The 19,924-nt window shown below is 31.1% G+C and overlaps 4 protein-coding genes across 4 annotated transcripts in view; 1 reads left to right on the top strand and 3 right to left on the bottom strand.

The window, feature by feature from the left end:
- The window catches only part of LOC105619496 (transmembrane protein 181), a 7,490-nt gene extending 3,027 nt beyond the window's left edge, over positions 1–4,463 (bottom strand). The window contains exons 1-9 of the mRNA XM_012201012.1: positions 4,315–4,463; positions 3,106–3,209; positions 2,841–2,990; positions 2,375–2,477; positions 2,028–2,181; positions 1,840–1,920; positions 1,325–1,424; positions 1,096–1,223; positions 683–832 (exon numbers count right to left, since the gene is read on the bottom strand). Of these exons, the coding sequence (XP_012056402.1) occupies positions 683–832; positions 1,096–1,223; positions 1,325–1,424; positions 1,840–1,920; positions 2,028–2,181; positions 2,375–2,477; positions 2,841–2,990; positions 3,106–3,209; positions 4,315–4,463 (1,119 nt within the window). The remainder of the gene's footprint in view (positions 1–682; positions 833–1,095; positions 1,224–1,324; positions 1,425–1,839; positions 1,921–2,027; positions 2,182–2,374; positions 2,478–2,840; positions 2,991–3,105; positions 3,210–4,314) is intronic.
- Positions 4,464–6,806: 2,343 nt separating this feature from the next.
- On the bottom strand, positions 6,807–12,968 carry LOC105619494 (pre-mRNA-processing factor 17). The gene is made up of 9 exons (XM_012201009.1): positions 12,931–12,968; positions 9,713–9,848; positions 9,229–9,445; positions 8,711–9,037; positions 8,314–8,528; positions 7,954–8,217; positions 7,638–7,771; positions 7,334–7,555; positions 6,807–7,201 (listed from the first exon to the last, which is right to left on the bottom strand). The coding sequence occupies exons 2-9, from the start codon at positions 9,845–9,847 to the stop codon at positions 7,024–7,026; spliced, it is 1,692 nt and encodes a 563-aa protein (XP_012056399.1). The 5' UTR covers position 9,848; positions 12,931–12,968; the 3' UTR covers positions 6,807–7,023.
- LOC105619495 (sorting nexin-17) lies at positions 11,412–13,371 on the top strand. Its single transcript, XM_012201010.1, has 7 exons — positions 11,412–11,471; positions 11,624–11,989; positions 12,075–12,168; positions 12,249–12,499; positions 12,585–12,788; positions 12,859–13,041; positions 13,114–13,371. The coding sequence occupies exons 1-7, from the start codon at positions 11,412–11,414 to the stop codon at positions 13,369–13,371; spliced, it is 1,416 nt and encodes a 471-aa protein (XP_012056400.1).
- Positions 13,372–16,087: 2,716 nt separating this feature from the next.
- On the bottom strand, positions 16,088–19,287 carry LOC105619493 (serine/threonine-protein kinase 3). Its single transcript, XM_012201008.1, has 10 exons — positions 19,274–19,287; positions 18,652–18,732; positions 18,401–18,581; positions 18,101–18,328; positions 17,717–18,035; positions 17,505–17,638; positions 16,924–17,086; positions 16,758–16,849; positions 16,464–16,661; positions 16,088–16,264 (listed from the first exon to the last, which is right to left on the bottom strand). The coding sequence occupies exons 1-10, from the start codon at positions 19,285–19,287 to the stop codon at positions 16,088–16,090; spliced, it is 1,587 nt and encodes a 528-aa protein (XP_012056398.1).
- Positions 19,288–19,924: the final 637 nt, after the last annotated feature.

The following is a 19,924-nucleotide window of genomic DNA, read 5'->3' as shown; positions in this document are numbered from 1 at the left end:
AGAGAGAGAGAGTGAGAGAGAGTTCACTCTTTCCTCTTGATTATACAGACTATAGAGATTTATCTGTGATATTCCGAGTATTGGATTCCCTCATATATAGAGAATATAATTTTATAATTTTAGTTCTACAAATGCAACTGGGGCAAGCCAATGCTTTTTAGGTGTCCAGAAGGAATGCATTTTAACTCCGATCTCCAGGTATGCACCTGGCCCTGGCAAGGCGGTTGCGACTCATCCAGAATCGTTTGCCCACGACCGTTTCCACAATGTCCAATTCATTATTCGGATCCGCTGTTACTGCCACATCCCTTTTTATGTGATCGATTCTATCAATGTAATTGGGGAATGCTTCGATTGCAAATGTGTCCTACTGGATTACACTTTGACCCACATCTTAAGGTATGCAATTGGCCTTACAATTCGAATTGTCAGAGTTGCTGAGATCATAAGGAAAAATATGATGCATTGTTTTTTAAATTAATCCTTGAAGTTTTAAAAATAAAAAAAATTCATGACCTGTGTATTTGTCAAAAAAGGATAAAAGAAATAAGAAGGCATTTTTATACATTAACATAATAAACGATAGTATATTTTTAGTAATGTAATGATCTATAAATGAATTAATATTCTATTGTAATAATTTATATTATTAATTATATTATTATAAGCACGTTCAACTTACGTAATAATTTGATGTATCGAGAACGTAATTATAAGTGGGATCCTCCAATTCGGTGCAACGGAGCCACGTAGCGAGAGTCAATGCCGCACCCCATAACATACCAACAACTAAGAGCTTCGGCAAATAAAATGTGATGAGCCGTCTCTCGTTCTAAACAAATTAATTAATTGTAAAATTTTTATAAGATAACAAAATATAAGATATAAGATTATGCAATTTAAAATAAAATATATTAATATTAAAAATAAAAAGCGTATTCTTTTATTTGATTTCTTTAACAAAAATATGATTTCAAATGTTAACACTCTATTAGTAATAGATAAATAATATATAATGAATTAATCAACTAATTTTCTATCATTATCTTGTCATTAGAATTATCAATATTTCTCAATTTTTTACGATATCAATACCTGTCTAAGGCCATGATAGACACAAAGCCAGAACATAAGAATAGCGCACAAGAAAGTTGTTTGCAGGATTGCATCCAGCATTCCGGGTACCCAGGAATTCACCAAGAACGTCATAGGAAATAGTGGATCTTTAATAAATAAAATTCAATAAAATTTAATATAAATTTAATAAAACGTCGATACATGTATATGAATTTTGATAAAAAATATCTGAATCTGGAAAACTTACTATTGTACAGAATCAGTAATGGAAGAAGTATAGAGATCCATTTTTGCTCTATCGACCAATCGTGCAGTGGATACTTTCTAAGCGAATGGCCGAACCAGCACTGAAAGCAATACATTTTTCCTTTCGTTTTCTAGAATAGATTCTAGATATTCGCGGAAAAAAACGAGTCAAATTAGAAAATAGAGAGGAATCCATTTTATGAAATTTTCGGTCGTCGAAATCGCAAGGATTAGGGATAATTAATTAAGTAAAATATATTTATTGTATTCAATTTGTTACTCGAAATCAATACAATTTTTAATAAAATTGTATTTAGAGTTAAATTTTTTAATGTTTTATAATATTTACTCCCAAAATAATATAATAGAAATAAAATTACGCATCGTTTTAAAACTAATCTTTAATTTCGATCAATCATCTAATTTATCATTTGTTCAATTTCGCAGAAACGAAAAACCTTCGACTCGTTTTAATCTATCTTTTACATCAATATCATAGCATAAATCACGGATTACCATTACTCCAAACGTGGTCAACAAGAAGATCAGTCGGAACCAGATTTCTATTTGCGTGAATGCTGGATTGTAGTTCTTGAACTGTGAACAGGAGAAAATAGGAAAAATGTAAAGAAAAGATCGAGGCACTCGAATTCGGAATTGTCGTATCCAAACGAATGTGATCATTTCACGCAGTGCTTACTGACGTAGAATGTGAGTTCTCGTATCGTGTATCGTTGATGGAAGCTCTCGAGTCCATGGAAGCGGACAGTAATTATATAGTAGCTATAATCGAGGAATCCTAGATGGGCGACAACCAATTCCTCGCAAGATTGCCTTTCGCACTTCAAATGTCTGGTTCTAGAAAATAATAACAGTCGTAATTTCATATATTATTACTGGATCACGAGAGATCTATTTTATCATTAATTTATCATGCATTTCAATAATATAATATAAACTTCATTTTTTAATAGTTTTTATTAATTACAATCTCTTTTATATTTTTAATTAAATTAAAATTTCGAGAACGCAATTTTTATTGCATCTTTACCGATTATGTCCACCTTCTGGAGGTAGTACGGACATGAGCTTGCGATCAGCAGTGATACCATCTATGGAGACGCTAACTTGAAATCCTTTATCGTACCTCTCATCTACAAATTATCACCCATAAATAACATTCAAGAATAACAAAGCTGTAAAATAAAGATAGGATAAATATATATAAAATAAATGATCTAAAATAAAATACAGATAAATGATGCATATTTGGATTTTTGATCTCAATCATAGTCTTAAGACTTTAATATTAAAAAATGAAAAAATTTGTTTCTTTAATCTATTTTATTTTTTACTGAATACATTTATATAAAAGAAAAGAAATTATTTTTGGTATCGAGAATAATTATCATAACATCTAAATAAAGAAATAAATATTTTATTGTCCAACAAACTTTACATTCCATAAATTCCTTTTCTCTATATTAGTTCAAAAATTAGATCAGAAAACACAGTACCATCATTATTCGATGTCGATAACTTGGCAATCACCCATAATTGCTGGCTATACGTAGACAATAAAGGTGTCTTCATGATGAATGGACCAGTGGCCATTTCGCTACCGTTCAAATGTGCTTTCTGTTCGCTAGTCGACGTTATAGGCGGTCCTTTAAAATATTAATACAACAATATCTCTTAGTATATTTGATGAGGTTAATGATAGTAGTGCTTTCAATTTTTTTTACTTCGAAGTAAGCGATAAATTATTGCGGTGATACTCACCGGCGAGGCCGATAAAAATTGCCAATCCGAAACACGCAAAAAAGGCAACAAATACCATGACAAATTCCCTTTTATGCATCGAGTACAAACGCATCTGCACGGATCTATATGCCAAATGTATGACAGTTAAATTAACAATATACTGATGCATACAAATTGTTATTATGTGTATACAAATTCACACAAATTAACATATTTGAACATATTTATTATTTATTAATAATAAAAAATATATTCTAAAAAGAGTATATTCTATCTTTATATATATATATATATATATATATATACAGGGTGTTTTTTAAATAGCGGACACTAATCATAATATAGCGCTATTAATAAGAAGCAACTCTAATAGCACATTTTATTCGAGCGATGTTCTGGCGAACGTTATTAGAACATCTCTGAATATTTTTTGGAATGTTTTTTGAAGATCTGTGTTATTAGGGAATTGCCGAATCACGTAATGCTATATATCTCTGATCAAAAATTGAATTGAAAAGTTTGATTCAAAAATTGAATTAAAATTAAGTCCTTTATCATTTTGTCCTTTATCAATAATAGTTAATGATTGCACAGTCGAATACGCGCTTATTCGGCAATCTTTAACTAATGGCGAATTCGGCATACATGCACTGACTTTGTCTTCTAACAGCGAATGCAAAACCACTTTAGTGCTACGCTAAATTGCACTGTCAGAAACGTCAGTGCAATATTTCTTGAACTCATTCAGTTCATTGGTTGATCCGAATATAAATTCACCACTACACTGAATCAATTTTGATTTGTTGAACATGACAATCTTATCGCACTGATGCAGGGCGCACAAACTGAATGCGTGGCATTGAAAAAGCACTCAGTTCGCAGTCTGTCGAATTCGCTATAATATTTCGTTAATCATTGCGAAAATTGTAAAATTATAGAGGATTTTTTATTTTTAATCAGGAATAGGACTATATAATTAGTGTTCGTTATTTAAGAAACACCTTGTATAAATACAAATGTTATAAAATTGTCAGATCAATTTTAAAAAGTTTGTTTACTTTTTTTCTATAATTCCTCTGTACTCGTTTATTAATAGAAGAGAAAAGGAATGGATCAGAATTGAGATACTTTCAGTAAAATTATTATTTGATGAAACAGCTTTTGTGTCGTAATTTCTTATTATTATTGAATCTCTGTTTCTTAAGCGATCTTCGAAAGATCACGTACCTTTCGCAGCGATCATGATGATAAGCCGGCGCAATGTATTTGTTAAATTCGCTAAAAAGGTCACTAAACTGCGACAATGCGTTTCTGACTTTGAGATTCCAACCAGCAGATGGAAGATGATACGAGTATCCTAATCCGGGTCCGTCCATTCTTTAAGAATATTTTTCCTATATTTTAACATATCGATTGTATGATTTCCTTTATTTCACACCAAAAAATTCAATAATTACAACATACGTGATACTTGATTTTTATATATTTTACATGTTTCTCTATCAAAATATATCATTAATATATATTTATTAGTATATATTTGAGTTTATATATTTTATTAGTATATATTAGTATAATTTTTTTTAGAGCACAAATATATTTTGTGAAAATATAAATTCGACATATTATAAGAAAATACTGTACGAAATTTCAGAAAATTGTTTCTAAATATTGATGAACATACATTCTATAACCACACACACACACACACACACACGCGCGCGCGCGCGCGCGCGCAATATTCCTAGAATATTATATAAATATTATCTTTTTTAATATTCATATAATATTCTAAAAATATTTGTGTTTTAATTGGGCAAGTATAATATATCATAACGTCAAATAAAAATCGTGAAAATATTTAAAAAGAAAAAATACAAAGAATTACAACAATTTGAATATATCTGTGGGCGTGTTAATTATCGTGCAGTTTCCTTTTTATAAAAAATTTTACTTACATCGAGAATATTTTATTTTATGAACATAAATGACTTAAATAAATGAAGCCAAAATATCTTTTAACTTCAAAATTTAAATTCTTTATAAAAAAAGGGTTTTAGCAGCTTTAGACTGTTGTAAAATTCTTTAAATTGATATCTTGCCCAGTTCCTTACTGGATGACTGATCTAAATGTATAAATTAAATCATATAAAGAATTTTATAACAGTTACTGCTTTCTCTACTGAACGCAGTCATTATTTCATTTAATTTGTTAGCGCAATATTAAATCAAGAAAACAATTCAACAAAGAAAAGATATATGTACTAAAGATGTATATATTTTAATATTTTAGATATGAGGAATATTCATTTTTTAATCAAGAATTTTTTTCTTTATCAATATTTATTAAAATGAAATATTATATTATTTAATAAAAATTGAAAGCGAAATACGCTTCATAAACGCTGGATTTGCGACGCGTACGATGTGTAGATGTAAACGGGAAACTTACCTTCCACTTTATTGCGTGTAATGGACACTACTTCTACCTGCAGTCTTGAAGAAAATACTTAGCGTTTGCATAACGCATACAATTCACGAGCGATTTCATGGGCGGGATGCTGTGTCCGGCACGGAAGACGGTGAGAAGGATTCTCGGTAATACGTTTCGCGTTTCCAACCAGAGCTAAAATATGGGAGTGACTGCACAAGCGTACTGCGTACGACGTACCCTGACGCTGGCTCTATTGATTTTTCATCCCACGGAACAGGGGTTGCTAACTTGATATTGGAAAGGGTAGGAGACAATCGATATATTAAATAAGTAATGTTAGGTATATATTCGTGTAGCTAGATAACGGGATTCAATATTGTGCGTTATACATGTCGTCGCAATAAATTGTCATATAACAATGAGTCTTTTACTGAAATAATCAAACTTAAGTATATACATTGAATTAAGGAAACAGCCCTTTTACAAATTGATAAAAATTTTTTTAGTATATTCTATTTTACCCATATATTCCATATAACCTATATATTCTATTTTTAAAAAATTGGAAATTACATCATTTGAGAATAACGGCTCAGCTTAAGAATTTTTATGATACGATGATTTTTAACGGAGTTGTGAACAATAAAGTTTGAATGTTCCTCTTTACTTAATCCGCGAGTAATTCAGGAAAATCGTAGAAACATTTTTAAAAAATAATTTTGTAGGAAAGCTTCAATCTTTCACGATAGAGTCGAAAATTTGCTCAAATTTTTTTGGGCACAAAGTGAAAAAAAAATTTTTCATTTTTTTCAGCTCGTAAGTTTTCTGTATGTAAAAATTATAAACTCACATAAATTCAAAAAATATAGTAACCATTCGAAAGTAGAGATTTCAAGTTTTAAAATCCTTTTTTTAAATTTAAATTTTGATCGAAGATATTTTTAACGAAGATATTGGGAAAAAATCTTTTTACCAACTTGTAGAGGGACTTTTTCCCTAATCCAATATTTACGATATATTCTGATTATACTGGGTGTTTGATGATAATTCTGCTGGCAATGCTCGTAGGCAGGTAGAACGGACTAAACTGAATCAGAAAGTTCTCATTTTGTAAATACTACTTTCGCAATAGTTAACAAAATATTTACTAAAAATCACTGAATATTGGTTTTTAATAATTTTTTATTCAAATATTACTGTCAGCAGAATCATCAAATATTTTGTATCCATCAATTGAATAAGATATTAGCGAATAGGTGATGAAAGGATTAAGAAATAAAAGCAGTTTTTTTAGATTAAAAAAATAATTTAATATTACTTGTATATAATCTATAATATAAAAAGCACTCATATATTCAACAGTTAAAAGCATTGTCAATAGCAATTAATTAATGTTTAAAAATATTTTGTTATAATTATTATCTATTTATTTACAAATATACAAAATATCTCTATTGTTGACAAGGCTGTTTAACTGTGGCTTACGGCTCATTGGAAATATTTTAATCCCAATACTTGATCTTGCCATCCCAGCCAGCGGTAGCAAGTCTAGAAGGCTCATGTGGATGCCACAATACGTCAATGCACACTCCATCGTGCGCTTTCCATTTTTTGTATAATTTTGTCGTTTTCCAGTCCCATATGTAACATTTACCATCTGCATCGCCCGACACCAAATAACTGAAATAAGACAATACGTATAATACTATTAAAAATTTAATTACTTCTTATAAAAATAATCAATTTTATAAATATTATTACAAATTTATTTCTCTAAAAAAAGCGTACACTTTTTTAATATAAATAAATTACCTCATATCTGGTGAAAAGTCTAAACCACAAGCATATCCCGCAACCATATGTCCTGTGAAGGTCTTCTTTCGATTCATTTTGAATCTATTTAACGCAGAGAATATAACGATCTTATTATCCATACTTTGACAAGCGAGCCATTTTTGATTTCGTGACGGTGTTACCGCCGGCATAGAATGCATGGATGGATCAGCTATATATTTCATATCCACAGGAATATCCCTATAAAAGAGAATTTATTGTTAATAATAGATCAATTTATCATTATTCGAAAATAATTTTTTACATATTAATGGATTCATACCATTCCCAAACTCGGAGACTTTTATCATCACTAGTTGTAACAAATCGTCTATTTTCGTCAACAAATGTGATCGTATTCACAGCACCCAAATGTCTATCATATTCTTGTGTTATTTCGCCAGATCGTATATCCCACTATAACAGATATTAAATCATTAATATTTAAATAAATTATATATTACTAAATAATGCTTTGTGTTTTTATACTGATGTTGCATTTTTATTATCAAGAATAAATAAGATCATTTTTATGCATTTCATTGAAATCTTAAATTTTATTAATACACTGTTTTCGATAAATTAATTTTTTTACTTACACAAATAATCTTTTTATCACTGGTACCAGCTACAAAAAGATGCTGTTTATCTGGATCAGGATTAAACTTGGCACAATATGGAATTTTCCTACTCGTAAAGCGACTAATACAAGCTCCCGTTTCTGTATCCCAAAGTTTTACATAGCGATCATAAGCCGCTGATAAAAATCGTTTCCCGTCATTATCAAAACTTATGTCTCGTACAGCTTGTCGATGTCCATAGTACGTACGAACACATCTTCTGTCTTTATATACTTCCCACAGCTATGCAATAAGACATATTAGTGATATTTTTATACATGAATAATACGTTAACATAGATTAAATTAAAATAATCATTATATAATCATTGTCGAATACCTTTACTCGACAATCCATACTGCAAGACAATAATAAATGCGCTGTACGTGGGAACCATCGAATTTGCGAGATGCCTTTTGTATGGCCTTCCCACGTGTGAATTTGTGCCTTTGGTAAGAAGCAACGATCGGGTGGTGATTCTGATCTGAGATTCACGCCAACATCCTGAGGTGCATGTAAGAATGAGCGTCCCTGATAATCCACACTATTTTTGACTGCAACGTAAATTAAATATTATAAGTACACATTTTAAAACAATATTCATATTGATTAAATGTTATCTTAATAAAACTAGGTAAAATTAAATTCTAAAAGCTATTTTTATAAAAGACACTTTGTTATTAATATATACATTAATATATTTGTAATATATATAAGGTATATATGAAGATATTACTATGTAATACTGTCTTCTCCTCAAGTGGTTTCTCCTCCGTCTGTTTTCCTCGTTTATTTCGTTTGGCTAAGATTTCTTCCAATTCAGCAGCTTCTTCATCGCTTGGCTTAACTACTCGTTTCTCATCAATATAACCACCCCAAGGACCTAAAAAACCTTCTATATCCGATGGATCATTGTTTCTATGCCTCTTTCGTTTGTCCGAAGGTCTCAGGGTGGTATTTTCGAAAACAGTCTTACCACCTGATTCTTCTGCAACTTCTGTTGCACCAATCATAATTCTACCTTCGTCTGCACTACCATCTACAGTTGGATCAAGTGCATATCCTAATAATAAAAATTTAAGACATAGTAATTAAAACTTCAACATTAAATTTATTTGACTTAAGCTCAAATATCTCAGATATTCAGATATAAAGTTTAATTATAGAAAGTATAGAGTAAAATAGTTTCGAGAATCCAAATTTCGTTGAGATAAAAAAATATCAATTGTTAATTGTATATTATATTATATGTACCATAACTGGCAAATGTTCTCCTCTGATTTTCAAACTGAAATTCACTTATATGCGCGCGTTCTACATATCCAGACAGTATATTTTTCACTGCACGCTGCTGCTGTGTCTTAAATGGATTTTCTGGTCCTATCTCAGGTCCAAAAAGTTCCTCATATTTCGGATTATGTGCAACTTCTGTTGCAGTCGGATCTACATGTTTTACACACAATTCTGTTCCCTAAATATCAATATAGGTGACTGTTTATTTTTTCTTCATCAAAAAAAGTAAAAATATTTATACCGTGCGGATAATAATAGTGAGTGCTTTCCATTTAGTGACACAAATTGAATAAATATTATTCTATCTTTCTATTCAGCGAATAACGAAGATAGAACGATATTTGTGTCACTAAATGGTAAGCACTCACTATCAGTATTCATAACCTTAAAAATTAAAATGGCAATTAAAAACGGAATGTACGTACGTAAATACTTAAATACTTACAGTAGGTATGACTTCCGGGGCGGAACAAATTTGGAGATTAGTCGTGAATTTGTCACCGGGAATCGTGGACGTGAAGTCGACGTTTTCAGGCTCACTACCTTCATCGCTGCTACCATACTCTTTTAGCGCAAGCATAGTTCCATATATCAAGATTTATTTCATATAAATGTTATATTATCTATTTTATCAAACCAATTGTCTTCAACTAACAGCTTCTTTTTCGTATTTTGTATATAACAAATCACGTCTCTCACTAAATTTTTTCACAAAAGATACAAATATAAGCAAACAGTGGCAAACAGAAGGAAGAATATGCTTTAAATGAAACTAGTGCCCTCTTTATGAATATGGAACTATGTAGCCATAGATATTTCCAGCAGGTAACACTATTTTCGACCATCGATAAAAAAGCTTTGATAATATTCTCCATCACCGCCATCGCTAATTCTGATCGATTGTCCTCAATCTTTTGTTTACAATTTTATAAAATAAGGTAACTTTAGAATTAAAAATGAATTATTGTTCAATAGCTCAAAATAAGTATTTTTTTTATATCAAATAAAAATAAAAAGTGCATGTAAATATATTCATTATTCATGATTTGATGATTAAAAAAGAAATCCGGTTTGAATATTAATAATTTTTTAATATTAAGCATTAAATTATTGCTACATTTTAAATAAATTAAATTTAAACGCACTAAGAGCTCGTATAGTATAAAAATTAACATATCGCCATTTGTCACATTTTCATTAAAATTAATTATTGGATCAAGATATTTATTAATATTCAAAAATAATTGTGTTATTATATTTTTTACGAAAAATGCGTATTCCAACTAATACAAAATATTCTCATTGCATATTGCCTAATAAATTTTTTTAATTCATATGTTGATATGAGAGAGTTTTTTGGCATTATTTATCGATTCATTCTTTACTATATCGGTTCATTCTTTTGTGTGACACGCTAACCGCATTCGCTGCAATTCGAACGCTATAAACTGCTGCGAAACAGTGCGAAGCGAACGCACGTCATTCATGCGCAAACTCGCGAGCGCATATGACACGTTTTCTTGCTCGCGGCGGAGCAGCCGCGAGCTGTCCTGGGATTTAAATGCGTGTCAGTAGTAATAATCGCGTGAAACATAACGCGCGAGTGGGCGTGAGTGACCGATTAGATCCGCTGTCACATATGAGGTCCCGTAAACGACGAAAGTCGCACAGCAATGTGAGTACGGGAACCCGTAACGGATGTCGATGTGAACTAGCTGATGTGAACTCCAGTTCGGGAAAGAATATCTCATGGCTTCCACCGCAGCTTCGGGATTATTGGGACATCGCTTTCTACGATCTTTCCGCCGCGATCTCAGAGTCGTTCCTCTCTAAGAAAATAAGGAGATAAGACACGTTCGGCCAGTGGGCGGACTGAATCGTCTTTATCCGGGAAACGTCATTCCCTAACGAATAATGAATCATTGTACAGCGACTTGCAAGATCCCACGTGTTAATTTTAATCGCAGATTTTATTCTAGTAAATTGGAAGATTTGAAAATTATGTTTTCTTTAGTTTAACACTTCATTTTCCTTCACAGATGCTGCTATGTTGAAGAGGACCACAAAGTTAACAAATTTTGCCACAGATAATGTGATTTTATGATAATATTTTTATCTTTTCAATATATTCTTGTACTGTCAACATGCACTTTTCCATACCAGATACTCAGGAATTTATAGATAATGCTGGGAACGCATATATCGTAAGTGATATAATTGTTTGTTATTTATTGTATTATATATATATATATATATATATTATATTATGTGCTTAATTATTTCTAGAATAAAAATTTATTATAGAAATAATTAATTAATTTATAGATTTATGTAATAATATCTCATGAAATTATAGGGATATAATATTCATATCAATGGATTATTTCATTGTACTGCAAGATACAAACAACTATACAATCTGCACGTACAATTATCAAAGGACCTGGACATGTTGTTACCTATATTTCCTCCAAAAAAGTTCTTTCCTTTGACTGCTACACAGCAAGAGGAACGACGATTGGCTTTAGAGAAATATATTCAGTCCATTGGACAAAATATAGCCATCAATAACTCGGAAATATTAAATGGATTTTTATTGAATGCTCAACAAGAAAGTGTAAATGATCTGTCCGAGCAAGAAACTTTAGATATATTTCTTATGAGTGGATCTAAAATTTCATTAAATATTTCGCCAGAAGAGCATTCTGGTAAAGTTTTAAAGGTATACTATTTGCATAATTAATATACATAAAAAAAGATAACTTTACAGAAACATGACAATTATTAAAATACTTTCTTTTCTATAGAGGGTATACAAACATATAAAGTTAGCAGAAAAATATCATTTTCATTTTGCATTGTTTATTATTACACAAGACGAGTCATCCGGTAGTATCAAAAGTAAGTGTATATACTTTTATAGTTTATTGTAATATATCTACATATTTTGTTTTCTGTTTTAATATATTTTTTTTTATCAGTACTGCGGAAACTACAAAATTTTGAATCACCATTTATAACATATAAATATATGAGTTCTACGAATACGCGAATTGTTCTCAGAAAAAATTACTGGGATACAGCATATGATGTTGAATTATTGAACGATCCGGTAACGTTAAATTTATTATACATTCAAGCGATTGTGGAAATTCGCAGCAGTTGGATTCCAATTACCAAGGAGGTGCAGCATCAATTGGAAAATCTGCAAAAATCTGAGAGTAAAAAAGAGGTACGTTCATTGTGAAAGGCAAATCCTCCAAAATATTCTCTAAATAATATCTAAATAATTTATGATGTTATCTTCATTATTTTAGTATCTGAATGTAGTTCGTCTCTTGAAATACTATGGCTACATACAATTTGCACCATGTTATTGTGATTATCCCGAACGTAACTCGAAAGTATTGCTTGCTATAGGTGAAAATGAATTGAATTTACGTGTATTATCGTCCGAAGAGCATGAAATTGCGTTTAAAGTATCACGAATGCGATGCTGGCGTATAACTACTATACAAAATGTGAGTTATGAATGTTTTAGTGGAAAGTTTATTTAGATTGTCAATAAAATTTATTAATGGATATATCTAGGGAATGGAGCATTATAAGGATAATAACGAGTACAGTTTGGAATTATCCTTCGAATATCTGATTGCTAGAAATGAATTACAATGGATTACAATTGTGTCCGAACAAGCGATTTTAATGTCTGTTTGTCTACAAGCTATGATTGATGAATTGTTGCAGAAATGTGTAGTTGGGAGTAAAACTCAGGTTGTTATATAAACTGTTTTAGCTTACGTAAATGCCGTCAAGCTCTTCATCATAAATGTATGATATTTATAGACAGAGTCTGGGAAATCGTGGACGTATATTATGAGAGACGGCCAAAGTCGTATCATCACAGGATCGCCGTTACAAGAATGTGTGAATAATAATCATTCTAAATCGGGACCAATTATTAAAAAACTTGCTAACAAATGGTCCGCTGTAATGTCAAAAAAATCAGATGATTCACGAAATGTTATTGACAAAACTCAAACAACGGATTTCGATGTTATGGAAAATAATGTTTTTCGTATGATAGGAGATGATGATTTATGAGCCAAATAAATTTTAAAGATTAATGTGAAAGCATAGTGATAAAAAAGTAACAGGATATGCCTTATTAAAATATAAAAAATATATATATTTTGAGATATTTTACAAATTGTTGAAATACTATTTCCAATTAAAAAATTAACGGTACGGGTATTCAAAATTTTGTTGAATGATGCGTGCTTAGTGTGTTTTGTATGTGATTAAAATGCATTTATATTTATTGATAACTTTTTATAAAACATTCTTTATACATTTTTATATACCGTCCAATTTCAGTGATAACCGATTTGATATAAACTGGAAATGAACTTGCATCAAAACTTTATATACAAAAAATATTTGTGCACGAAGTACTTAATAATAGGATTAGTATTAATAATACGTTTGTATCATTAATAAAAAAAATCAAACTAAAGAGATCAAACGCGCATAGTTTATATAATGTTTTATTATAATTAAACAAACTGATTGAAAAGGCAGCACGTTAATATTTGCTTTAGTCATTAAACAAAACTATTAATAATTCTCGCTTCGATATTAAACAGCAATCGTTCTATATGTTGTTACATTCTATTATCAGACTATATTTTTCACTAAATCATTCACTCGGAAAACATACTTCTGTCTTCAGTCTCTATATTTCAGCCAAACACTGTAATAGATTATACAATACACAATACGAATGTAAAATCATGGAGTTGTCATAAAACTGTCATGATTAGATATGAATACAAAGCCATATTTTCAAGTGGAAAAATAAAGACAGATTATTATGGATTATTGCCCCTATAAAATATATAACTATAAATCTGTATTGAAAAGTGATTGCTAGCTAAAACTAAATGACTGACAATCGTGTAGAAAATGCATTAGTGTACTTCTTTATAACATTTTTCTATAAATTTTTATCTGTTTTATTGTTTTATTCTTAGAACAGATAGCACAGAAAAATTATGGATACGTCGTAAGTTCAAGGAAGATTTTTATAACAGCATAAAATGTAAAGAAATATAAAGTTTGTAAAGTTATAATTTTATGTAAAAATGTAAAGAATTTACAAACATCTTCATGTTCATATCGTATATGAATTATAAAATGAGAATATAATTAAAATCACAATTTTAACAAATATACAAATAATGGAACAAATACGACCATTCAAATTATTTAAAAGGATTTCTAAAAAAAAGTATATACAATTTACATATTGCATTTTGTATATAAAACGATATTGAAGCATAATTTTATTTGTAAAACAATTTCATTTTTTTTCTTTGGAAATCTTATTAATATATTATATTTCTGTTTGTGAGCATCAAGATTATGGATATTAATATATGCTTCAAATTCGGACCTTATTTCATTGACAATGTGCAATCTTCTATATCAAAAATATGTTATTCTGTATTATTTTCTAAAAAAAGAAAATTGAAGATCAGTTCTGGTTATAGCGCATTTAAGTATAGCTCTATTTTCACTACTTGCAAAATAGCCCAGACGTCAGCAAGGAATTATTCTTCCACTATGATTATTCGCCATATGTATTAATGGCACGTACAAATATATTTATTTTGTAAGGATCACAAAAAAATATGCGGTCAAAAATTTTTAGTGCTTTATACATAAAATAATTATTGTTAAGGCATTATCCCATACGAACTTTTTATATTATTCTAAAAATATCATTATTGTTAGTGAAATCTGATAAATTTCAGTTTCAACAATTTTCATATCGTGACAAAGTAAATTAGAGCATACTGGAGAATACTTTCTAATATACGGTGCGCGGAAGACTCTAATACTAGTATGTTCATTTATGAAATATCTCGTAGAATGCGGCATCATTTTTTCGTCATGGTGCTGCATACTGAAGAACACTATTCATTACTTTAGAATTGCGATCATATTGGTGTTGGACATGTTTGCAATTTGAAAAGTAAATAAATTTAGAGAATTTAGAGAATCATTTAGAGAATTGATATAAACTAAAGTTAGTAGTTAGTATTAGTAAACGAATGAGAGTAGAGAGTCTATCTATGGCAGTAGAATAAAAAGTAAATTAATTAAATCTTACAGCCTTGTTCGCTTATTTCAAATTGTCATGATTAAATAGAGCATTCACACTCAAGAAACTGCTTAGTTGTTTAAGTGCATTTTACATGAATTAATGATCTTTTTTATATTCTGGATAAAATGGCATTATAAATGACTAGCGTAGCACGATACGAAATACCGATTTCTTTTCAAGTAAAATCATATAAAATTTCTTTCTCGATAAAAATGATTGTAATTATGATGCATTTGTCTCTGCGCTGCTATTGCATTTTTATTTTCTAATGACCCTAGAGGAGTCTCTCAGAATATCCCTACAAGAATAGGATATATTTAACAGTAAATATAGGTAAACATAATACAAAAATTAAGTATTGTGATTGTTTCTTCACCTAAATCACGTAAAATTTACATTGATGACGTGAGGCTATTAGCTATTATTCTAATACCCTAGGATTCATAAAGAAAAGCAACATTGTGATTTGCGAGTAAACAGGAAACCACAATCGCTACACGTTTGTCCATTTATGAGGTAAAATATTCACGGTGTGGGAACAATGTTCTTCTCTTTGATGAAGCCAGGGATGACGTGAATAAAATCTATTCATTTATACAACTGTACACCCTTTGTCTATCCGTCATCACTTATTCGCGTAAAGGAGGACTGTTAGAAGTTCTGTTGACGTTTCCGCTTGGTGTCAATGGCATCCAGAATAGGCTGTCTTTTCGTTTGATATCTTTTTCTCAGTTCGTCGATCTCCCGTTCCATTTCCGCGTCCAGATTAGCCATTCGTTGCTGTAGTTCCTCATAAGAGAGAAACTTCAACTGCAGGATACGGCTTCTCTATATATTCAAGTTATCATTTTTTTTATAATGCCTGAAGTGGCATTATTCCAAATAATTTGATACACAAAATGTGAATTGTACATTATTAAAATAAAAAGTGATAAATCACTTTCTCCTATTACATCAATAGAAACATGTCGCGCAAATCAATTATATAAATTCTTAAAATAAGAATGTTGGAAAAAATTTTACTCACAAAGTCAAAATCACGTTCCGTGAAAACATTTTGAAACTTTGATATATTGTTATATGGCTGTTCCGGCACGGGATGACAGATCTGATTCTGCAGCTGTAGTTGCAGATGACTTTGAAACCTATGAGATTCGATTGGACTTTGTTGCTCCAATTGGTTTGCATTTTCCATATTGTGTGCTCCCAACATCTGTCCATTACCCTAAACACAATATTATTCAATATTATTATTTTAAATATTATTTTATACATAGATCATATTTAGGTAATTTAAATTAATATGAAAAAGAAAGATTACCTTTCCGATTTCAGGCGCTTCTTTCTTATCAAAGTGATCTAAGAATAATGGTCGATATTTTTTGCTGGATTCTACAGAACCAGTGTTATGTCCTGAAAAGAACGTTAGTTAATTGTGAATCACTTTTTTTATGGAGAGATTTGAGGATTAATTAAGATCTACTAACTCTTCATAGTAGCTTCGGTATCGGTATCACTATTAATAACCATTGTACCCAAGTCCAACATCGCCGAAACTAGAGTACCCGTGTCTGGAAGATCGTGACTCGGTACTAAAGTCCTACTATCTTCCGGTAATGGTTTCATAGTTCCACTACAATCGTCCTCGTCCTTACACAGAGACACAATGTTAGATAATGTATATGTATATATACTAGGAATGTGCGATAAAATTCCCGATACCCGAGTCTCGGGTCAGATCGGCTAATAATCGGATCGAGTCGGATGGGTCCCAAATTCGGGCACCTGAATGTCGAGATAAAATACTTGATTCGGGACCCGAAACTATTCGGAAAATACATATATATAACACGCATATGAACTGCTAGCACTTCTAATTTTTCCTATATTGCACAGTTAGGTCATATAAATTCAAATCTTTAATCAAATAATGGATGCGTATTTTTGATGTTTTAGGTATTTTTAAATATTTTTTGATGTATATTATTGATTTACATTTAGATAATAAGAGTGCAATATATCAGATGTGAAACTAGCAATCCATGTGTATTTAATCAAAGGTGTGTACCGAATCCTCTGCCTGGTTTTGACTTTTAATAGCCACATTGTTTATAATGTGAGCTCGATGCGCATTCTGCTTTTCTCGTATTTCATGAGCCTCGGCAATCATTTGACTTAAGATACTTGGCTGTTTGGCATTGCCTACATCATATAACATAAACTTGTTAATTGACAAAGTCATAATATAAATCATAATATAAATTTTAATATTTTACTCACCTATGAATTCGTGCTGCAAAAGCTCGGTTGCAGTAGCTCTTTCTTCGGGATTTTTTACAAGGCACCCACTGACAAAGTCGATGAACTCTGGACTCCATTGATCAGGTTCTCTAAAACTAGGTGGTGGTTTAGTAGGAATCATAAATATTGCTCTCATTGGGTGTATGTCGCCGTACGGCGGCTTGCCTTCGGCCATTTCTAAGGCCGTTATTCCTAGAGACCATATATCCGCCACGCAATCATAACCGATCTCCTGTATTACTTCTGGTGCCATCCAGAATGGTGTACCAATGACTGTGTTACGTTTAGCCATGGTATCCTATTCCAAAGAATACAATTTAGATTTGATAAATTTCGGGTTAAAAGTATCTTCTCATAACTCACCGTTAATTGACCCGCCACACCGAAATCAGCCAACTTTGCATGGCCTTCATTATTAAGAAGGATATTCCCAGCCTTAATGTCTCTATGAATTTTTCTTCTTAAATGAAGGTATTCCAGCCCTTTTAGAGTATCACTCAGGATTGTTGCGATTTCATCCTCTTGGAGAGTCTTCTTTCTTAACCTCATGATATCACTAACAGAACCAGCTCCACAATACTCCATCACAATCTACAAGTAATATTAGTATTGACAGATAGTCCAATTTATTTGGAACATAAAACAGAGCACATATTGACTTACCCATAAATCTGTATTCTTAAAGTAACTTCCATAATATTTAACAACATATGGAGAATCACATTGTTGCATTATTGAAATTTCCTTAATAATCTCCTGTAGGTCGGTATCCACTGGTACTTGTTTAATAGCAAGTACCTGTCCACTTTCCTTATGCAACGCTTTATAAACTGATCCATAGGACCTATACATATTTAGAAATAATGAAAAAAAAGCTGCCACTTAAATATCAGATTAAAGTATATTAGATTTACCCTTCTCCTAATTTGCATATAACATCAAACACTTCTTCTGGCTGTCTCGTCAGACTTTCTTCCGATAATTTTTTTAATTCACTAAAAAATATAAAAATATAAACAATAAAAATGTACATGATTTTCTGCAACAAATGTTTACGTTCATGCTGTTAGAATTTGCAAAAGAATTTCTTATATATTTTATAAAAGACTTATTTTCAAGGCTGGAATGGTTCAAAATCTCAGTGAATTAAATTCGTTTGTCAGATGTCATTTTTATTTATCCGTTCAGAATTGAAAAATCTATGAATTTCAACAGGATTGCTTCATCACGGGAGAGAATCCAAAGAAGGAATTACAATGTGGTAAACAATCGTTTGATTGCAGGTTAAAAGGACAAAGAGTTGGAGAGGTCAATCGTCGGGGAGCTAAAAATCGTTCATCGGAGGATCCACATTCCATTTTGTCGCTATAAATAATATCTTAAAGACAATTCGGCGCAGTCAAACTAATGCGTGTCGAAAAATAAAAAAGGGAAAAGAAAGAGAAAGAGAGAGAGAGAAAAAGAGAGAAAGAGAGAAAGAGAGAGAGAGAGAGAGAGAGAGAGAAGAAAAGAGATGCAAAAACAATCGAAATGTACCTCTTCGAAGACATCTTCGCGTCGATGTCAGACCCGGAGATTTCAAGTAAAGAGCACGCGTGCAAGTATTTATAGAAACAAGAATAACATAAACACGGTTGAGGAGACGATTGTCATGCCGTGTGAGGCGGTAGCATGGCCAATTCAAAATAGAGCGTTACATTTTTGTCAATAAATTAAGGTAACCACAAAACCGAGGTGTATCGGAGTCTTCGACTGTCGGCCATCGTAGATGGTGCGATTGACGGAGCGTTCGTGAATTCATCGGGGACAATCCTTAAGCCCGTGTTAGACTTGATAACTCGGTTTTATTTCAACCAATCACGATGCAACCAAGTTCAGTAATTTGATACGGATTAAGCTCGGTTTCGTACAAGATTTTCGAAAATCTGCGAGAAAACTTTTCTCTTTAAGAAAATTAGACACGAGGATAGAGAAACGATACCGCTTTGAATAAAATTTAAAAAAAAAGGTTTTTTTACAATGCTTTTTCCATGTTTATCACATTTTTATCAATAAAAATACATACATTTGATACCGTTATGTTATATTCCTTAACACCTTCATTCGATTAAACAATTTTTTTATAATACGTTTATTTTATGAAAGCAATCGAGTTAGTTGAGTGATATATTCAAAATACATTGTTTC

Source organism: Atta cephalotes, assembly GCF_000143395.1.
Source record: "Atta cephalotes unplaced genomic scaffold scaffold00022, whole genome shotgun sequence".
NCBI lineage: Eukaryota > Metazoa > Arthropoda > Insecta > Hymenoptera > Formicidae > Atta > Atta cephalotes.
The sequence above is the reverse complement of the archived record's forward strand: the minus strand, read 5'-3'. Positions and strand labels throughout refer to the sequence as shown.